This window comes from Cicer arietinum, chromosome 7, assembly GCF_000331145.2.
Source record: "Cicer arietinum cultivar CDC Frontier isolate Library 1 chromosome 7, Cicar.CDCFrontier_v2.0, whole genome shotgun sequence".
Lineage (NCBI taxonomy): Eukaryota > Viridiplantae > Streptophyta > Magnoliopsida > Fabales > Fabaceae > Cicer > Cicer arietinum.
In genome coordinates this window covers 732,101-752,689 of record NC_021166.2, presented here as the reverse complement: position 1 = coordinate 752,689, position 20,589 = coordinate 732,101, and the positions used below count along the sequence as shown (strand labels likewise).

Sequence of the window (20,589 nt, the reverse complement as noted above, 5' to 3'; positions counted from 1 at the left end):
GTTCAAATTAATAAGAAAATAGATTTCATATATAAATTAATCATAAAAATAAATAAATAAATTAACCGTTTTAAATTTATTATTATTAAATTGCAAAAATAATGTTTCTTTACAAAATAACCGTTGTGCTAATTTGAATTAACTATAATTTTGAACTTATAAAAAAATTGAATTTGACGTGACTCAACGTTGAGGACAAAGAATTCAAAATTTAAAATAACATTGATGTGACTTACCACCTCATGTAACTTTTTTACAAAAACTTTTAAAAAGAATTAATTTATACGCATCTTAATAGATAAATAATTATATTAAAAAAATCCAAAATATTATAACTAAATAAGATACATTATCAAAAATATAATATAATTTATTATTTATTATATCTTAATTTCAATTATTAAAAATATTTAAATAAATAAAAGTTATTTTATCTAAAACCATAATTAAAACTAAACTATTTATATGGAAAAGGACTTATACTAGAAAAGTATTCTAAATTCTACTTGTAGTTTAATTTAGCATAATGTCCGGCCTATATTCCCTGACCTACGGTTAGATTCCTTATGCAAAAAATGAAAAGTAACAAGAAGCGTTGAAAGAGATCGTAATGGACTTGTGTGAAATGGCCTGTACCATTGAAATGGATTGTACCATTGAAATGGCTAACTGCATCTACAATACAATCTTAGACATTTGTTCAATACTTAAAAGTAGTAGTTTTTTCCTTATTCTGTTCCTAATGCAAATAATGGATGATTGTCTTCATAAATCAATATAATTGAGATGCCTTGAGATTCACGTGATATTTTTACGTTCTATTTATTTGACTAAACAATCATACAATATAGTCTAGCTAATAATAAAGTAAAATTTGTAGTTGATTATTCATCAAATCATTTGAGAAACACGTTAATTTATAGTATAGATTAATCCTTTCTTTTTTGACTGATAGTTCAATCATTTTTTTTAAATCCCGAATCAAGTAAAATTTTCCTCACAATATACATCATCATTATTTTTACTCAGAAGCAAATTAGTTCTAATAAAAGAAACACGTGTTTGACCATTTGATCGTGAAAAATTAATTTAATAAATCTGTAATTGGTATTGTTAATAGAAACTTAAAAGAAAAAAAATAATGTAATAAAAATTGTGAAAAAAAAATTAAGAGTAAAAAAAATAAATTGTTCAAATTAATAAGAAAATAAATTTCATATACAATTTAATGATAAAAATAAATAAAAAATTTAATCATTACAAATTTATTATTATTAAATTACAAAAGTACTATTTCTTCATGAAATAACTGTTATGCTAATTTGAATCAACTATAATTTTAAACTTATCAAAAATTGAATTCCGACGTGACTACAAGTTGTGGACAAAGAGATTCAAGATTTGAAATAACATTGATGTGACTTGCCACCTTATATAACTTTTTTACAAAAACTTTTAAAAAGAATTAATTTATATGCATCTAATAGATAAATAATTATATTAAAAACCCAAAATATTATAACTAAATAAGATACATTACTAAAAATATAATATAATTTATTATTTATTATATCTTAATTTCAATTATTAAAAATATTTAAAAAAATAAAAGTTATTTTATCATTGAAAATTATTCAATTAATATTCTATTAAAAGTGATTCACAATGGTCTCACAAATTTTTTGGTGGGAATTTGTGATCCTTGCAGATTTTGGAAACACACGCATAATCTGCGCGAGCATTTGAGTGTTTGCGACTTGCGAGAGGGCTTTGCTATCTGTTGCAAGCCTTGGAAACACACACAACGATTTGATGAGTGGTTTCTCCCTTTTCGAGAATAACTCGTGAATACTTTCTTTTTATTTTGACTTTTATAACTAAATCAAAACTTTAATAAAAAGAAAACTGAATCTAAGCTCTTTATAACACTTAATAAATACTTTTGTTATAATAGTCATATATATTTAATATAAAATTTAAAAATATATATTAATATTAATTTTATTTGACCGTATTTTTGTTTTTATATTTAAAATAGAGGATATATATATATATATATATATATTATGATTTTTATGTTAATCATTTAAGTTATTAATTTTAAAAATATTTTTTTATATATTTAACTCCCTCATAAAATTTATGATAGTTTCACAAAAATTGCATGTTGACAAAATATTAAATTATACCAAAAACTCACACACACCCCTACTAAATCTCAAATTCAAATTCATAATATAATACATAATAATATCGGTATTTCACTACATAATTTAAAATATATAATAAAATTTTACAATAATATCAGTTAGTCAACTCATTTATTATTGTGATATGAAAATTAGTTGTTGTTTATAGTAACAATATATCCTTTCTCCCTTAAAAAATACAAATAAAAATTAATGAAAGAAAAGTTGGTATAAATTATTTAAATTTTATGTCAAATACAATTAAATTTATTTACCAAAAGAGTAAAACATATTCAATATAAATAAGAGGCTAACTCACGCCAACAAACACCATATGTGAATCTTTAAAAAATAATAGTTAGCACCATGAGACTTCTCCTATTTGTTGTGTTTGTGGCCTCTATGGCTATAAGAAATCAAGTTGTCCCCGGTAGTTGGGTCTCATCAAGGACCTTAACAACCCACATGTCATCGAATTTGTCAATTTCGCCGTAACCGAACACGACAAACAAACATAGTCGAATCTAAAGTTTGATAAGGTCATAGGTGGTGAGACTAAGGTTGTCGAAGGGATAAAATATTGCCTCAACATTACTACTACCGGTGGTATCGATTTTAACAAATATATTGTTACTGTTTTGGAGAAGGCATGGCTACACTTTAGAAACCTCACTTATTTTGTGTCTATTCGTGATTAAATTATTCTAGGATCTTTTAGCATCATTCACATGTAATCATGCCATAAAATAATAAAAATGTTTCGTTTATTTATTTATTATTATAATGGATTGTGAATCTAGTTCTGTACGTTGTCAATATTTACAAACTTTCTTATGACTATGATTCTCTGGAAAATTGTTTACTTTTATTTTTATGGAAATCTGAAACTTCATATAGGTTTTCATATTATTTTGACAAGATAAATTATTAAAATATGTTTGACATCTTGTTTAAGTTCTCTTGAAAATTCATTTCCAAACTTAATTTTGTTCTAAATAATGTTTATCTATAACTAATGCCAATATTACTTTTACATTCTTCAGTTTTCATTTAGATGTGAGATTTTTATTGTTTTTCTTTCTCTCTCAACTAATTTTATTTTTATTTTTCACACTTAATATTTTTGTAGCTAGATTTTTTTGCATTTTTTATTTATTTGGTAAGTGTCTTGAATTTTACTTTACAACAATTTGTTTTTATTATTTTTTTTAATTTATTGATTTGAAATTCAAGTTATTTCACGGAATAACACTCGTATATATTGAGTATATATTGAGCTCGTAATGGTACCTCGCAATTCAAAAGTCTCTCTGCGGCTGAAGAATGAGCGTGTTCTTGGGTTTTGTTTTGAGATTTTTTTGTAGTAGTTATTATTATTTAAAAATTTCATATAACAATATTATTCATATTAACAATATATATCATTTTAAAAAATATACATTTGAAAGTAATTTAAATATATAATATAATCAAATTTTATTTTATAAACAACGTTGGAAGAGAAAATATCCAAATAGATTGCGTTAAAAAAATTAATTTTAACAAAAATATATACACAAAGTTAAGTTAACGCAAAAATGCATTTACAAACCTCAACACAAAAATATACTTAAATAAAAAAAAATAGAAAAGTTAAAATAAACAAAATTCTTAACTTTAACTTTGATTTAAGATTAAGATAACAATTTAATACAATTCACAATTTGAGCCATAAAATTATCGTGTTGTTTGAAGACTCGTGATTGGGAACAGTGAGAATAAATATTTTCTCCAATTTCTCTTTTATATAAGATTCAAAGTTTAGTATCAACATTGTGAGTGCATGATTTTTTCATTAAATCCAAATATTTTTATTTTGTTCATTATTTTTTAAATATATGCCATTATTTTTTATCACATATTTCTAAAGAGTTCCATTTCTTATTCTATTTCTGTTTAACTATACATTTGATCAAATTAGACTTATGTGAATTTTGTTTATTTATTTGAATTAAACATTAGAGTATATGATAGCATCATAGTATATGATAGATTATAGTTAAGGATCAAACGTCACATATAATAGATCTATAAAATGAAATTTATCAATCTGATTGAGATTTGAATTAAAAAATCACAATAATAAATAATCGAATGAAAATGAATAGAATTATCAAAAATAAATTAACAATATCAAATAAACCTCAATATCTTAATAAAATTTTAAAACAATGGCTTAATCGTATAATTTAATCTTACATGAAAAATCTAGAGAAATAAAGTCCATGTTCTATAGATGAAAAACTTAAACTGAATATTTATTTCCCAAAAAAAAATAAGGAAAAAAAAAACCTTGATTATAAATCCTAATCATAAGTTTGTAAGAATAATAACATTTGATTATCTCACATTATATTTTATTAACTTTAGTATGTCTCTAAGAATGACATCAAATGACACTATGGTATCAAAATTTAATTTGACATAAAACTTTAGTTTTTGATTTTATTTAATCGAAAGACCAGGAGTAAATTATTGTACCCCCTCCATATTTTTTTATGTTTTAGAAAAATATTTTTTATGAGTATATATTCAATTATAGATGAACTTAACTCTTTAAATTTTGGTTAAATTAAATAGTTATAAATAACTATGGTGAATTTTTATTTTGTACTTTGGTTCATATTTTATACTATTATTAAGTAAAAATTATTATGATTTTTTATGTTAATCATTTAAGTTTGGTATATTAACTTTAAAAATATTTTTTTATATATTTAACTCCCTCATAAAATTTATGATAGTTTCACAAAAATTGCATGTTGACAAAATATTAAATTATACCAAAAATTCACACACACCCCTACTAAATCTCAAATTCAAATTCATAATATAATACATAATAATATCGGTATTTCACTATATAATTTAAAATATATAATAAAACTTTACAATAATATAGTTAGTCAACTCATTTATTATTGTGATATGAAAATTAGTTGTTGTTTATATTAACAATATATCCTTCCTCCCTTAAAAAATATAAATAAAAATTAATGAAAGAAAAGTTGGTATAAATGATTTAAATTTTATGTCAAATACAATTAAATTTATTTACCAAAAGAGTAACACATGTTCAATATAAATAAGAGGCTAACTCATCCAACAAACACCATTTGTGAATCTTTAAAAAATAATAGTTAGCACCATGAGACTTCTCCTATTTGTTGTGTTTGTGGGCTCTATGGCTATAAGAAATCAAGCTGCTCCCGGTGGTTGGTTCCCCATCAAGGACCTTAACAACCCACATGTCATCGAACTTGCCAATTTCGCCGTAACCGAATACGACAAACAAACACAGTCGAATCTAAAGTTTGATAAGGTCATAGGTGGTGAGACTAAGGTCGTCGAAGGGATAAAATATTGCCTCAACATTACTACAACAAGTGGTATCGATTTTAACAAATATATTATTACTGTTTTGGAGAAGGCATGGCTACACTTTAGAAACCTCACTTACTTTGTGCCTATTCGTGATTAAATTATTCTAGGATCTTTTAGCATCATTCACATGTAATCATGCCATAAAATAATAAAAATGTTTCTTTTTTTCATTATAATGGATTGTGAATCTAATTGTGTACGTTGTCAATATTTGCAAATTTTCTTATGATTATGATTCTCCAAAAAATCGTTTACTTTTATTTTTATGGAAATCTGAAAGTTCATATAGGCTTTCATATTTTGACGAGATAAATTTTACAACAATTTTACTTTACAATAATATGTATGAGTTAATTGTTGAATTGGTTTTGATGGTTTTGACGTTTGGCACATAGATTAGAAAGTGAGAATGGAAGTAGAGAATAATGAAATGAAATGATTTAAGGATTTGGGCTTACCCAATTCATTGGTGGAAGGTTGTGATAAATTGGGTTGGAAGAGTCCGCTAAAGATTCAAATAGAAGCAATTCCTCTTGTTTTGTTTTCGCTTAGCAGAATACTTGCATACTAAACAGTTTATTTGATCGCTTTTTCTATAGCTTGTTGGAGGGATTGACATGGTACAACAATCCATCAAGTTAGCAAAGCAAACTCATATTATTGTTAAGTGTTACTACTTCTGCATTAAGAAAATTTCTGAATCTCTTAACACTTGTAGATGGCTGGTGGTCTTCTATCATGTTGCCCATGAATGGTACAAGATTAACTATGACTATTGAGATTGTATGTTGATTTAGTGCTGTTTGTTTTTGCGTCTGAAAAGCTTTAATCACACGGCCAAATAAAAGCTACAGTTATGACAAAAGGTTTTCTCTAGTTACCTTTTCAAGACCTGAAGTAATTTACCCATCAACTAATAAAAATTGACCACATAAGTAACTTTGTACGTGCAGGGCTGACTCAAGAGGAATACCACTAAAAGAACCGATTTAAGACTTCAAATATAAATAAATTTATATTTTAATAAAAAAACATACGGATTTTATTAAAATACTATTATAGACATAAAAAGATATTATATTTAAATTCGATTTAGGTTTCACGAACTTTGTAAGACCCATAATTTTAAAGTACCATTTATGTATTTTTGGCGTATTTTGGATTTTGGCTCGGAGGCTTTTAAGCCAAAGTTAATAATATTTTGGAGTTTTATAATCAAAAAGATATTTCGATGCCAATTAAAATTTATCGTCGATAAATAAATTGAATTTAACTGCGGAAAATCCTTTACGGAGATTTTAAGGCGTTTCGGGTGAAACGGTAATTTAATAAATATCTAGATTTTGAGATATTTGTTAAGTTATATTTATTATATTTATATATGTTTGTTTGGAGGGAAAAAGAAAGGAAAACTAGAAGGAAGGAAAAGGAAAAGAAAATAGTATATAAAGGAAGGAAGGAAAAAGGAAGAAAGGAAAAACAAAGGAAAGAAAAAGAAAGGAAGGAAAATCTAAAATTTCCATCTCCTTCCTCTGAACCTCACCCAAGCAAACCCAAAATTCCATCCTTCTCCATTTTTCGTTTTCGTTGCTTCCTTTTCTTCAAAGCTAGTGACCCAAGGTCGGGTGAGAGCTAGATCAAGGTTTTCGCAACTCCACTCTTCCTCTTTGATTCGAAAACGAAGAAAAACGGTTTTGAGATCCAAACACAAACCCCTCCGTTTCTTCTAGATCCAAGCTTCATTTCTCGAAGAGATAGAAGGGAAAGTTGCTCACCACCACGCTACGGTGCTAGTGCACTAATTTGGAAGCGGCGTTGCGAGCGGAGATTTTACCGGAATTACTCGCGGTACCGGAAACGCGCGTTAAAGCTAACGTTGAGGTAAGGGCTCCTTCCAAACTTCTAGCTTGCATTAGGGACTTACCTGTAGTTGTGTGGGAAGGAATTTGTTAGGGTTAAATGTATCGATTTGGGGAAAAACGAAACTAGTGCGTTATGGGTAAAAACCTTAGAGTTAGGTTTTGTTTATAGTGATGAATGTTTCGTGGTAAATGAATTTGAAGTCATTGTATATGATTATGAACAAATGAAATTGGTTGTATCTGGGTGTTATGTTGCTTTGATTTGTGTTCGTTGTATTTGGCGTGTTCATACTTGATGTTTGTTAATTGGTGTGGTTGTTGTGAATTATGGTTTGAATGTGAAAGAATGTTTGAATTTGTTTCTGTGGAATTTGAAAACCATTAGAGTAAACGAGTATTAAAAATGGGGAATCTTTTAATACCTCGGTTTACTTAATGTGTATTTGAGGAAAATGTTTAAGTTAACTGGGCGTTGAGAATGGGGAATCTCTTAATGTCTCGGTTACTTAACTATCGTTTTTGAAAATCGTTTCGGTAAATGAGTATTAAGAATGGGGAATCTCTTAATGACTCGTTTACTGAATGTTTTGCGAGAAAATCGTTTAAGTCAAAAGTATATTAAGAATGGGGAATCTCTTAATATGACTGTTTGCTTAACGTTTTGTTTTGAAAATCATTAAGTTAAATCGGTATTAAGAACGGGGAATCTCTTAATGACTTATTTAATTAATGTTGTTTGAAAGTCGTTTAAGTTAAATGGGTATTAAAAATGGGGAATCTTTTAATATCTGCATTTGCTTAACGATTGTTGTGAATGGAGTCTGTGTATGCTCATGCATTTCATTTGGTAAATTGTGTCGACCCGTGATAGGTGACACCTTGGTAAACTGTACTGACCCGTGATAGGTTGTACGTTTACGATTTACTATTTAGTAATTCGTGTTGACCCGTGATAGGTGACACCATGGTAACTGTACTGACCCGTGATAGGTGGTACGTTTACGAGTTACTATTTAGTAAATCGTGTTGACCCGTGATAGGTGACACCATGGTAACTGTACTGACCCGTGATAGGTGGTACATTTACGATTTACATTTTTGGTGAATTGTGCTGACCCGTGATAGGTGGCACCTAGGTAAACAGTACTGGTCTGTGATAGGCGGTACGTTTACGATTCCCGCTTTTTCTTTTAGTAAATCGTGTTGACCCGTGATAGGTGACACCTCGGTAAACTGTACTGACCCGTGATAGGTGGTACGTTTATGATTTACGCATTTTAGTAAATCGTGCTGACCCGTGATAGGTGGCACCTCGGTAATTGGTACTTTGGCCTGCGATAGGCGGTACAATTATGATTTACGGCCCTTCGAGGAGGGTTTTGGTTTGGAATTCCGAGTCCATGCATTTTGGCATATACGCATTGCATTAGGGTGCCTGGCACGCGAGTCATGTTTGATTTGAGTTTATGATTGAGTGATTCGAATTTTGATTTATCGTGATAACTGAGATGAAGGTGTTAAGTGCTATGTGTTGTGTATTGTGTGTGAGTATGATGGTTATCGAACCTTTGTGTGTCGTAGTAATCGCGTAGAAATTGCTAAGTGTTAAGTGGTGAACTTGATTAGGAATGACTTAGGTTAATTCATGAATTTTTGGAAAACTGATCAGGGAAATCGATTTCCCAATCGATTGGATGGAAGTCAGGGGCTTGGCCAAATGAACAAAATCGATTAGCCAATCGATTTTGTAATCAGTTTTCGAAAAATCCCTTACGAAATCGATTGCCCAATCGATTGGCCATTAAGTCAGGGGCTCAGCTATCCTGTCAATCGATTGCCCAATCGATTGAATCAAGCCAGAGTTCAAAATTTCACTAAAAACCTTCAGGAAATCGATTTGGAAATCGATTGGTATTAAGTCAGGGGCTCCGTTATCCTGTCAATCGATTGCCAAATCGATTGATTCAGCCCAGGATTCTATTTTCATTAAAAATCTTCACCCCAATCGATTGCCCAATCGATTGGCTCAGTGAAAATCCTCAGTTTTAGTTGTATGATTAATTGCTCATGAATCTATCCATGTCTTGTTTTATTATGTGTTAATTAGGAGATCGAGAACTGCATTTTACCTTCATTTTAATTGGCAACGTATTGTATGAACTTTTCGCATATTGAAAATCCTGTTAAGGTGCATGCTTAGTTGAAAAGTTGTTTTGAGCATTCAAAAACTTAATTGCTATGTGTTAACTGTTATTTTCTGGTTGGTGACCCTTTACAACTATTGTGGAAATCTGGGCTTTGCCCTCAGATGAGAGTCAGGACGGCCCTACCGGTTCGTACCCTACGGACAGGAATGGAGATGGGAACGCTTGATTGCAGTTACGTTAGGAGGATCTCACGGGGCGCGTGGAGATTACTCAGGGTGTATAGCTTTTTGGTAGGATGATCAGATTAGGATGATGTATAGGGACTAGGGGTCCTTCTTTTTGGTTTGGAGTATTTTTAGTTTGGAAAACTGTACTTATACAAATATTATCAGTTTGACATCATCTTTGAATGGGTTCCATGTACCATTGATGTTGTGTAAATGTTTTGGATTTATAATTGGAGAAACTTTTCCGCTGCTTGTAAATTATAATGACTCAATTATTTATCCAAATGCATTTCCTGATTTAATTCTCTGTTCGTTTTTAGTTCCTTTGAAAAAAAAAAAAATATACCCTCGCTTTGAAAAACGGGGTGTTACAAACTTTGTGTAAGTGGTGCTCAAAAATCAATATTAATATTTCATTCACTTGCAAATTTTTTTATGTGGCCTATTTTCATTAATTGTTGGGTAAATTATCCAAAAAATTCAAAGGTAACTTAGAAACTAATGTAAATTATCCACTTCTTAAGTTCTTTATCATAGTTATTATATTTGTGTTTAGTGTTATAGGAACTGATTAGTTTACGTTAACACTTCTAGAGAACAAATTAATTAGTTTTTACGTTATGTTTTAGATATTATCATATTTTATCTTTATAATTTAAGCCTATTGTACTATAAAAAGTTAAAGACAACTAACTAAAAGCTAGATTGTTACTATCACGAATAAAGACCCTTAAGAGATCCAACTCATTCTCATTATGTGAAATCTTGGAGAATGGTTGAGACTACAACTTGACTAAAAGACTAAAAAATGACATGCTCTAACTCATGTAACTCAAAAAATGAATACGAACCCATATCTTTTATAAAAATAGTGAGTTTATTTAAATTTTTCAGTCATAAAAAAAAATATTTATTTTCTAAATTGTCTCTTATTGAAGCTTGTTTCTGAAAATAAAATCAATTATTAAAATATAAAATTTATATTAATTCAAAAGTATTTTAAAAATTATAACATTAAATAAGGTAAATTTTTTCAAATTTTAGATTATTTTATATATATATATATAATAAAATATAAACAAAAATAATACATAAAAATTGATATATTTAATTAAAATTTAAAATTACATATATATATATATATATATATATATATTAGTGTGAATCAGATATAATTTATATAGTTGTATAAAAGCACAATTATGATCGAATTATATTTATACTTTCTCCATTTTGTAGCTGTTGTTTTATTTATATTTATATGTATTTGGTAGATTTAAGGTTTATTTTTTTATTTAGGATTTTTTTAGTTTTGATTTTTTTATTTCTGGTGTTGATATGACGATGACGGATATTGTTAGAGCACATCCAACAATAAAAAAAATTAAGGATAAAATAAAATTTGTTTTAGTTTTGATTTTTCATAAATTTGAAAAACCATGTCCTCCTGAAACAAGGTGTTCGTGAGTAAAAACAACAATTTAAAAAAGAATAAACTAAGGCCCTTATTTAGAATGATTGCAAGTTTCATTATTTTGGTTTTGAAAGTCGATTTTAAAACAAAAATAAAGTAAAATTGAATTGATTTTATTAAATTTCAAAACAGATTTTTTAAATAGGTTTTTACCTTAGGTATTTTCAAGGTTCTTAATTTAACCAGCTATTATTTTTTACTCTCAACTTTGGAATTTTAACCTTGGACATTCATATTAAGAAATAATTTAGTTAGTTTAGTTTTTTTTACCCTCATTTATTAAATAAAAATATAATTGATTTAATATATATCTTTTAGTTATTAAGTGTATAAAAGGAAAAACATCAATTAATTATATTTTGTTTCTAAAAGAATCAAAGTTATAAGACAAAAGTAAAATACTTAAAAAGAATCAAAAATTGATTTTATCAAATTTATAATTTTCTCAAAGTTTATTATAATCATAAAAAACAAAAAACACTTAAGGAAGTGCACCTAATTTTTTTCTTGATAATTTTTGTTTTTGTTTTTAAATTAACATGTCACCGTCATTAATATTAGTACTGCTCTAACAATCATCTCCGACCACCGATCACCCATCTCTATCATCATCGACTACTTACCTTCTTCCACCGTTAATACAACCAGCCACTCACTTCTAAAAATGTCACCACCATCATCATTATTGATCATCCACCTCCGACCACTGCCACCGTCGGATGTTGATAATTTTACAGTAATTAAAATTGTTGAAGATTATATTGATTTGGATCCATTTGCCACAAACAATTTTTTTGAAATAATAAGATGAAAAAATAAGTTAAAAATATTATTAATAGAAACTTAAAAAAAATTGTGTAATAAAAATTATGAAATAAAAATTAAGAGTAAGAAAAATAAATTGTTCAAATTAATAAGAAAATAGATTTTATATACAAATTAATGATAAAAATAAATAAAAAATTAACAGCTATAAATTTGTTATTATTAAATTACCAAAATAATTTTTCTTCACAAAATAACTATTATGCTAATTTGAATCAACTATAATTTTGAACTTATCAAAAATTGAATTTGACGTGACTACACGTTGGCGGACAAAGAAATTCAAGATTTAAAATAACATTGATAACATTGATGTGACTTGTCATCTCATATAACTTTTTCACAAAAACTTTTAAAAAGAATTAATTTATATGCATCTTAATAGATAAAGAATTATATTAAAAAAAACCCAAAATATCATAACTAAATAAGATACATTACCAAAAATATAATATAACTTATTATATCTTAATTTCAATTATTAAAAATATTTAAATAAATAAAACTTATTTATCATTAAAAATTATCCAATTAATCATTTTATTAAAAGTGATTCACAATGGTCTCACAAATTTTTGGGTGGGAATTTGTGATCGTTTGCAGATTTTGGAAACACGCGCAAAATTTGCCCAAGCATTTGAGTGTTTGCGAGAGGGTTTTGCTCTCTGTTGCAAGCCTTGGAAACACACACAACGATTTGATGAGTGATTTTTTCCTTTTCGAGGAAATAACTCGTGAACACTTTCATTTTATTTTAACTTTTATAACTAAATCAAAACTTTAATAAAAAGAAAACTGAATCAAATCTCTTTATAACAAACACTTAATAAATACTTTTGTTATAATAGTCATATATATTTGATATAAAATTTAAACAAATACATTAATATTAATTTTATTTGACCGTAATTTTTGTTTATATTTTTAAAATAAAGGATAAATATATAATTTGATAGAGATAGATCGAGGAGTAAACTATTGTACCCCTTCTTATTTTTTATGGTTTAGAAAAATATTTTTTATGAGTATATAATTAATTATAGATGAACTTAACTCTTTGAAAATTGGTTAAATTAAATAGTTATGGTGAATTTTTATTGTGTACTTTTGTTTATATTTTATACTGTTATTAAGTAAAAATTATTATGAATTTTTATGTTAATCATTTAAGTTTGGTATATTAATTTTAAAAATATTTTTTCTTATGTTTGACTTCCTCATAAAATTTATTTATGATAGTTTCACAAAAATTATCTATTAACAAAATATTAAATAATACTAGAAATTCACACACACGTCTGCTAAATCTCAAATTCATAATATGATACATAATAATATTGATATTTGACTGTATAATTTAAAATATATAATAAAATTTTACAACAATGTCACTTTATTATGTTGTTTATTTTAGTCAACTCATTTATTATTATGATATGAAAATTAGGTGTTGTTTATATTAACATATATATCCCTCCTCCCTTCAAAAATATAAATAAAAATTAATGAAAACAAAGTTGGTATAAATGATTTAAATTTTAAGTCAAATACAATTAATTTTATTTACAAAAAGAGTAACACATGTTCAATATAAATAAGAGGCTAACTCACGCCAACAAACACCATTTGTGAATCTTTAAAAGATAATAGTTAGCACAATGAGACTTCAATCTGTTGTTCTTCTCCTATTTGTTGTGTTTGTGGCCTCTATGGCTATAAGAAATCAAGCTGTCCCCGGTGGTTGGGTCCCCATCAAGGACCTTAACGACCCCCATGTGATCGAACTTGCCAATTTCGCTGTCACTGAACATGACAAACAAACACAGTCGAATCTAAAGTTTGATAAAGTCATAGGTGGTGAGACTAAGGTTGTCGAAGGGATAAAATACTGCCTCAACATTACTACTACCGGTGGTATTGATTTTAACAAATATACTGTTACTGTTTTGGAGAAGGCATGGCTACACTTTAGAAACCTCACTTACTTTGTGCCTATTCGTGATTAAATCATTCTTGGATCTTATAGCATCATTCACATGTAATCGTGCAATAAATTATTTTTCATTATAATGAATTGTGAATCCAATTGTGTTGTCAATATTTACAAACTTTCTTATGAATATGATTCTTCGTAAAATTGTTTATTTTTATTTTTATAGAATGCAATGGGTCAAATAGATCTATCTCTTTTGTTTCCTTGCTTTCATAAATTTAAACATTGTACTAACAAAGAAATTTCTTAAAATGTGGCGGAAGATAACTTACAAGTACACGTGGATGAACACATTTTCTATTTAGCCACACTTGTAAATTCATAGTCTCATTTTCCGGTGATTGATAACAACATAAATGACTTTATTCTCAGTTATTGGAATCAAATTAAAAACCACCCCTTTTTACTCTTTTTGTATTTTTGATTTATCACATTCTGTGTCAGTTACCAGCCACAACTCACTTTTTTATTGTAATTCTTTCAGTTTTTTGATGAATATAACTCCAAACTATTGGAATCTTCCAATTATATTACAAGGCGTCAAGCTGTGAAGGTATGGTGTGAGTTTTTGGCATTTATCTCAACTATAAGAATATTGAACTAGGCAAGCATGCAGATGTTTTAACAATTGTTTTAATAATTTAATAAATTTTGCTTGTTTAATTATATGACCTATAAATATGAAAAATATACAACTCAATGCTCTATTGCTGCTGCTTTTGTTATAATGTTTCCTGTTAGATTGATGTGTAATTATGTTTTTCTCTCTCTCTCTCTCTCTCTCTGTTTTACAGTTGTTGGCAGATATGTTACTTGACCGCTCAAATGCAGCTGTAATGACACGATATGTCAGCTCAAGAGACAACTTAAGGATTTTGATGAATCTTATGAGAGTATGATATTTATGGTATTCCTGTATAAGCTTCATATGACTCATGACCTGTCTTCCTCCCTTGCTTGTTTCCTTCCCTGTCCAAAAGCATAAAGGGTTGAATTTCAAAACATATTTTGCATTGATAATATAGAAGTATCAAATTGTCGTAAGCATTGAAAAATGTGTTTTTCTTGTTGAAATGCATTGCACCCTGTTCAGTGGTTCTCACTTCTCACTGATGTGGTCAATATCGAGTTTCTGATGAGCATGCATTATTGAACAGATAGATCATTAGTTAGTTATATGTTTACACATGCTTTTAATTGGATGTTACTTGTTACTGTTATCCTTCTGTAGGAGTCAAGCAAGAGCATTCAGATAGAAGCATTTCATGTTTTCAAGGTACTAAAATTGCATATTATCGTTCTATACATTTTGAAGCTATAATTATTCTTAACCTTTTGCTTCCCAAATTTTGCTTTTTTGTATTGACATGTTCTCGCAACAGTTATTTGCTGCTAACCAAAAGAAGCCACCTGATATCATCGGTATACTTGTTGCAAACAGAAGCAAGCTTCTGAGACTGTTGAGTGACTTGAAAATCGATAAAGGTAAGGATCTGATGTTATTTGTCAAGAGTTTGCATTTGGTTTAATGGTATCATGTTCTCACATTTGCATATTTTTTGGGATTTTCAGAGGATGAACAATTTGAAGCTGACAAAGCTCAAGTTATGAAGGAAATCGCTGCTCTTGAACCTAGGGAGTAGGGACCATCCTTGAGCACCATATTCTGTCAAGTTGCACTGCACATTTCATTTTATTTATTTGTCTATTGTTATAGCTCTTTTAGTCTTCATCAACTTGAGATTAATATTTCACACACAGATCAATGTTTCCATTCCATAAAATTATTTTGGTTCTGTAAATTTAGTAGTCAAATAAATTGCTAAAATAAGAAACATGCAGTAGAAGTATATTATATGGCTTTCTTGGTGTTAAGAAAGCGTTACCTTAGCAACTAATTGTTTATAAATTGCAAGAGATCATTCAAAATTTGACCATCTACGAAATGTATGATTAATTTAATCTAATATGATGGTCTTCTGCAGTACAACTTGTTTACGGTACAGATTTAACCAACTGCTGTAACCAGTTATGGTCCTTGACAATATATTTTTTTTTTGGTATAAGCTGTCTTACAATATAAACGTTTGCTTTTTTGATGATCCATAAGGAAATTGCAACTACCTTGTTTCCTCTCGACTAGGTTGAACTAAATTAACTAGGTTGAAGTTTCCTTTGCACGTTGGATAATGGCGGGTGATTTAGTCCTTGTATATTCTTGCACCGAAAAAAGGACTGCGTTAGAGTTAGCTAATACTAGTGGATATATTTAGACCAATATTTTTGTATTAGACTCTTTTAAAGTGAGAAGAAATTTAAAAGTGAACATAATATCAATAATTGATTTGATTATTAATATTTGATATTATCAACTTTATTTTTTAAATTGAATTGTTTACTGTAGAGAAAATAAATTTAACATTTTTTAGCAAAATTGATTTTTTTTCTTTTGTTGTTGAAAAATATATCAAAACTCATTTATCATTTAATCTCAATCATTTAGTTAAAAACTTATAAAAACTAATAAATACTATGAAGGTTTGAAGTTTTAAAATACTCTAATCCATTGGTGATAGGTATAGTCCATCGGATAAAATGCATGCATAATAAGATCATTGCATTTTATTTTTAATTTCTAAGGAAGACTAATTTGTTTTTGATGTCCTAATGAAGACTAATTTAGTTTCCCCTTTCAAACATATTTTGTTGTTGAATTAAATATCACTATTATTGGTACCATGTTGTCTTTTAATTTAGTGATAAAGAATGTTGATTTGCAATCACCGACGTTGAGATCATGTTGCCGTTTGATTCAGTAATTGATTTTACTTGTGGGTGACTAAATTTTTTATTTTATTTATAAATGTCAAATTGAGATCTGATTTGTACACTAAACATAAACTTATATTGGTATAACGACAAGGCATGGGGGAATTATGCTATAAGATTATAACCCAATAAGTAAAAATATTACGTATTAATTTAACTAGGAGTGGACAAAGTTCAGTTCTGAACTAAAATCGTTTGAAAATTGAACCGAACTGATTTTTAGTTCGAAAAAATGAACCGAACCAGTTTTCTGTTCAAAAAATCGAATCGAACCAGTTTTATAATATGGTGAATCGATTTTTTATTTTAAACTGAACCGAACCAGTTTAACTTAGTTTTTTGTTCATATAGGCCAAATTTTACATAATTACCCCTAATTACTTATAAAAAACAAATTCGGTTCAAGTTTTTTGAAATAAAAACCAGTTCGGTTATGTTTTTTTAAATTAAAAATCAGTTCGATTCGATTTTTTAAACTGAAAACCGATTCGGTTAAGTTTTTATTTTAAAAAATCAGTTCGAAAACAGTTCGGTTCTCAATTTTTATAAATTAGTTCAGTTTAAAACTAATTCGGTTTAGTTCAGTTTTTAGTTTTTTTGAACACCCCTAAATTTAACCATGAAAAACACTACCTGGAAAATAAAGTCTATCTTTTATATTTAATATTCAATATACTCCTTCCGATCATTTTTTATAAACACTCATTGAGTTTTTAATTATAGTAAGAAAACTAACTTATACATCAAATTCACATTCGCAATTTTGATGCGAGCGAGGGTCACGAGAGTAAAGAGAATCAAAACTTTCTTACTCAGGCAATAGGTGCATGAGGCGGCTCAATATATTAATAGTAATATATACTACTAAACTAAATAGTAAGTACAAATATATTTTTTTATTCGGAAGTTATTTAAATTGTATTTGTTTCGGAATATAAAAGCCTCATATTATTCAAAAATCGATAATAAAAAAGTTTATAAATAATATTTACACTTCTTTACTCCTAAGACCGTTTGTTATTAAAGATAAAACTTTGAGAGTTTATCCACACATAGGATGCCAGTGGAAACAATATCTCAAAATGTGGTTCGAGGCAGCTAAAAGGTGATGGTAGTAGAAAATGATGGACTAAGTCATTCACGGGGCTAGCAAACTTTCTAGCCTCTTAATCTTTGATTGAAGTCGGTGTTTTGGTGCAACAAAAAATGCCACATTATTTGGAAGTTAAGATTAATGGTAATTTATAAACAACATTTAGTTTTTTACACTCATCTACTTATCAATGCATTTTTTTGTAAGACTTAAATGCAATTCTAATTATTTTATTTTTATTAATTTACAAAATTGATATTTATTTTAAAAATCGATAATATTAGTCGATTTTTCTAATTTTTTAATTAAAAATAACGACGTGATAAAATTTAAATAATGTATCATAAAATCAGAATAAAACAACGTAAAAATTTAACTTTCAATTTCTTTTTTTTATATTTATAATTTAATTAATAACATATAAATAACTATTATATTTAAATAATTCTATATCATGAAATTATATCTCACGTTATTTAAAATATATTAAATTGTTATTTTTTAATTTAAAAATATAAACAGAGAGATGAAAACTATAACTTTTTAAATCGAAGGACTAATATTTTATTTGTGAATGCGAAATTGAGATAAATATAAACTTGAATTGGTATAATATTACAAGGCATGTCGGAAAATGATGGTATAAGGAACATTATTTACTGAGGAAAAGCGTTAAAGAAAGCGACTTTGCGGGAGAGATCGACTTGATCCTCTAACATAAGAGCTTCATATTTGTTATAAACGGAATCGTCAGTGACGGAAAAGATGAGGTGGAATTGGTGAAGGGTATTTGAAAAATCATATTGAGCCTGGATGATCTTATCGAACTTTATGTTCACCCCATTTATCCTATCGTGTTCGTGAACGGCGAAATTGGCTAGATCTGCCAAATGTGGATCGTTGATGTCATGCACTGGTAAAAATTTCCCCGTCGCCGTCGCCGTCGCCGTAGAGGCCAACAAAATAAGTACGAAAACAACAACGGATTCAATTTGGAGTCTGATCATGCTTCTATCGTAACAAACTTAACAAATTCTGCTCCTCTCACTTACCCTTACCCACTTACGATCTCTTATATATACTCGTTTTTCTGATTGTGTGTATGGTTTATTATCCTTTTACACGTATTAAAAAATAATTAAACAAATCGTTATACTAACTTATTCATTTTAATTATAAGTGAATTTTTTATTATAAATTATCAATGTAAAGAATAATAATATTTTGTAAGTTATGGATATAGTAATTATTGAAGGTTTTTATAAAAAGAAAATAACTAAAGTTATATTGATAACTGATAATAAAATGTATTTTAATTTTAATTTTTTTTGTTAAAATAAGGCTCACTATAAGATAGAAGGATGATAAAGAAAAATAAATTAGAAAAACTTAATGTATTAATATAAAATTTGGACAAAATATTTTTTTTAATATTTTTTTATATTTTAAAAGAAAAAATATATCTATAGTAAGAATCCTTTGACTCAAATAATAACTTTCAAATAAAATATTCGATTTAATAACTTGTTATAAATAATGAATTTATAACCATTGTTAATAGTTATACATGGGTGTTGGATTAATAACCACGGTGTAGCAAAAAGTGTTATAGTCCACAAATTAGAAAAAGTCAAATGTTAAATAAGGAAACATTAACACCAAACAGAATTTGACATTCATTAGCTTCTAAAACTTTATACTAAAATTATTTAGAATTAATTTTAAAAGTCTATACATAAATTTTTTATTTAAATGATAATATACATTCCTCAATAGCCTCCCTGAATAAAAAAAATTCCTGACCAAATAAAAAAGAAATTACATGACGGAATTAAAACCAAATAAACTTGCATTCAGAATAATAAATATAAAAGTCTTTAAATCCTAACTCAACTGATAAATATCAACGTTATTTATTTCGAGTCGATATTTTTAGCTTAATTAAGATTTGCGTCAGTTAATTACGATAAAAATTTATCATCTCTTAGAAGAACATCACAATATAATAATAAATATAGCAAGAATATATTTTATTTATTTGGGTAACATTTCCTTTCACGTCTCTATTAATTTTTAAAATATATTCATTAATATTAATATTAATTCTGTAACCACCAAATCATACCATATAATAAAATTTTATTCAAAAAATATGTCAATATCTATACTAATATTATGTAGAATGAATTTCAAGAATAATTCCTTCTACGTGGTATACTCTCAGCTTCTTATAATAATCCTACAATATATGCAATTATAACATTTCGATTTCAAATTTGAAATCCATATTCAATATATTCTATCACAAACAAATGCTTACATTAAATACAATAGCATCAAGATTTATCAATATAGCAAGAATATATTATATTTGTTTGTGTAATATTTTCCTTTCCCGTCTGTAATAATTTTTAAAATATAATTATTAATATTAATTCTATATGAGCACAAAAGATACCATATAATAATAAATTTCTATTCAAAAAATGTGCTTATATGATCCTATTTATTTCTCTTAAAAAAAAAA

At 27.4% G+C, this 20,589-nt stretch overlaps 3 protein-coding genes across 3 annotated transcripts; all 3 read left to right on the top strand.

Moving 5' to 3' along the window:
* Positions 1–5,376: 5,376 nt before the first annotated feature.
* On the top strand, positions 5,377–5,709 carry LOC101505813 (cysteine proteinase inhibitor 5-like). Its single transcript, XM_004507563.1, has one exon. It carries the CDS (start codon positions 5,377–5,379, stop codon positions 5,707–5,709), a length of 333 nt encoding a protein of 110 aa, XP_004507620.1.
* An 8,072-nt stretch (positions 5,710–13,781) lies between these two features.
* Positions 13,782–14,247, top strand: LOC101502275 (cysteine proteinase inhibitor 1-like). The gene has a single exon (XM_004507553.4). It carries the CDS (start codon positions 13,806–13,808, stop codon positions 14,151–14,153), a length of 348 nt encoding a protein of 115 aa, XP_004507610.1. The 5' UTR covers positions 13,782–13,805; the 3' UTR covers positions 14,154–14,247.
* A 305-nt stretch (positions 14,248–14,552) lies between these two features.
* Positions 14,553–16,107, top strand: LOC101505476 (putative MO25-like protein At5g47540). Its single transcript, XM_004507562.4, has 5 exons — positions 14,553–14,693; positions 14,935–15,033; positions 15,372–15,416; positions 15,523–15,625; positions 15,713–16,107. Exons 2-5 carry the CDS (start codon positions 14,947–14,949, stop codon positions 15,781–15,783), a joined length of 306 nt encoding a protein of 101 aa, XP_004507619.3. The 5' UTR covers positions 14,553–14,693; positions 14,935–14,946; the 3' UTR covers positions 15,784–16,107.
* Positions 16,108–20,589: the final 4,482 nt, after the last annotated feature.

Bases quoted from the DNA above. Each gene is read 5' to 3' on its own strand.
- LOC101502275 (XM_004507553.4), top strand. From the start codon at position 13,806: ATGAGACTTCAATCTGTTGTTCTTCTCCTATTTGTTGTGTTTGTGGCC.
- LOC101505813 (XM_004507563.1), top strand. From the start codon at position 5,377: ATGAGACTTCTCCTATTTGTTGTGTTTGTGGGCTCTATGGCTATAAGA.
- LOC101505476 (XM_004507562.4), top strand. From the start codon at position 14,947: ATGTTACTTGACCGCTCAAATGCAGCTGTAATGACACGATATGTCAGC. The intron at 15,034-15,371 runs GTATGATATTTA...ATCCTTCTGTAG, and splicing joins TTTTGATGAATCTTATGAGA to GAGTCAAGCAAGAGCATTCA. The intron at 15,626-15,712 runs GTAAGGATCTGA...TGGGATTTTCAG, and splicing joins TGACTTGAAAATCGATAAAG to AGGATGAACAATTTGAAGCT.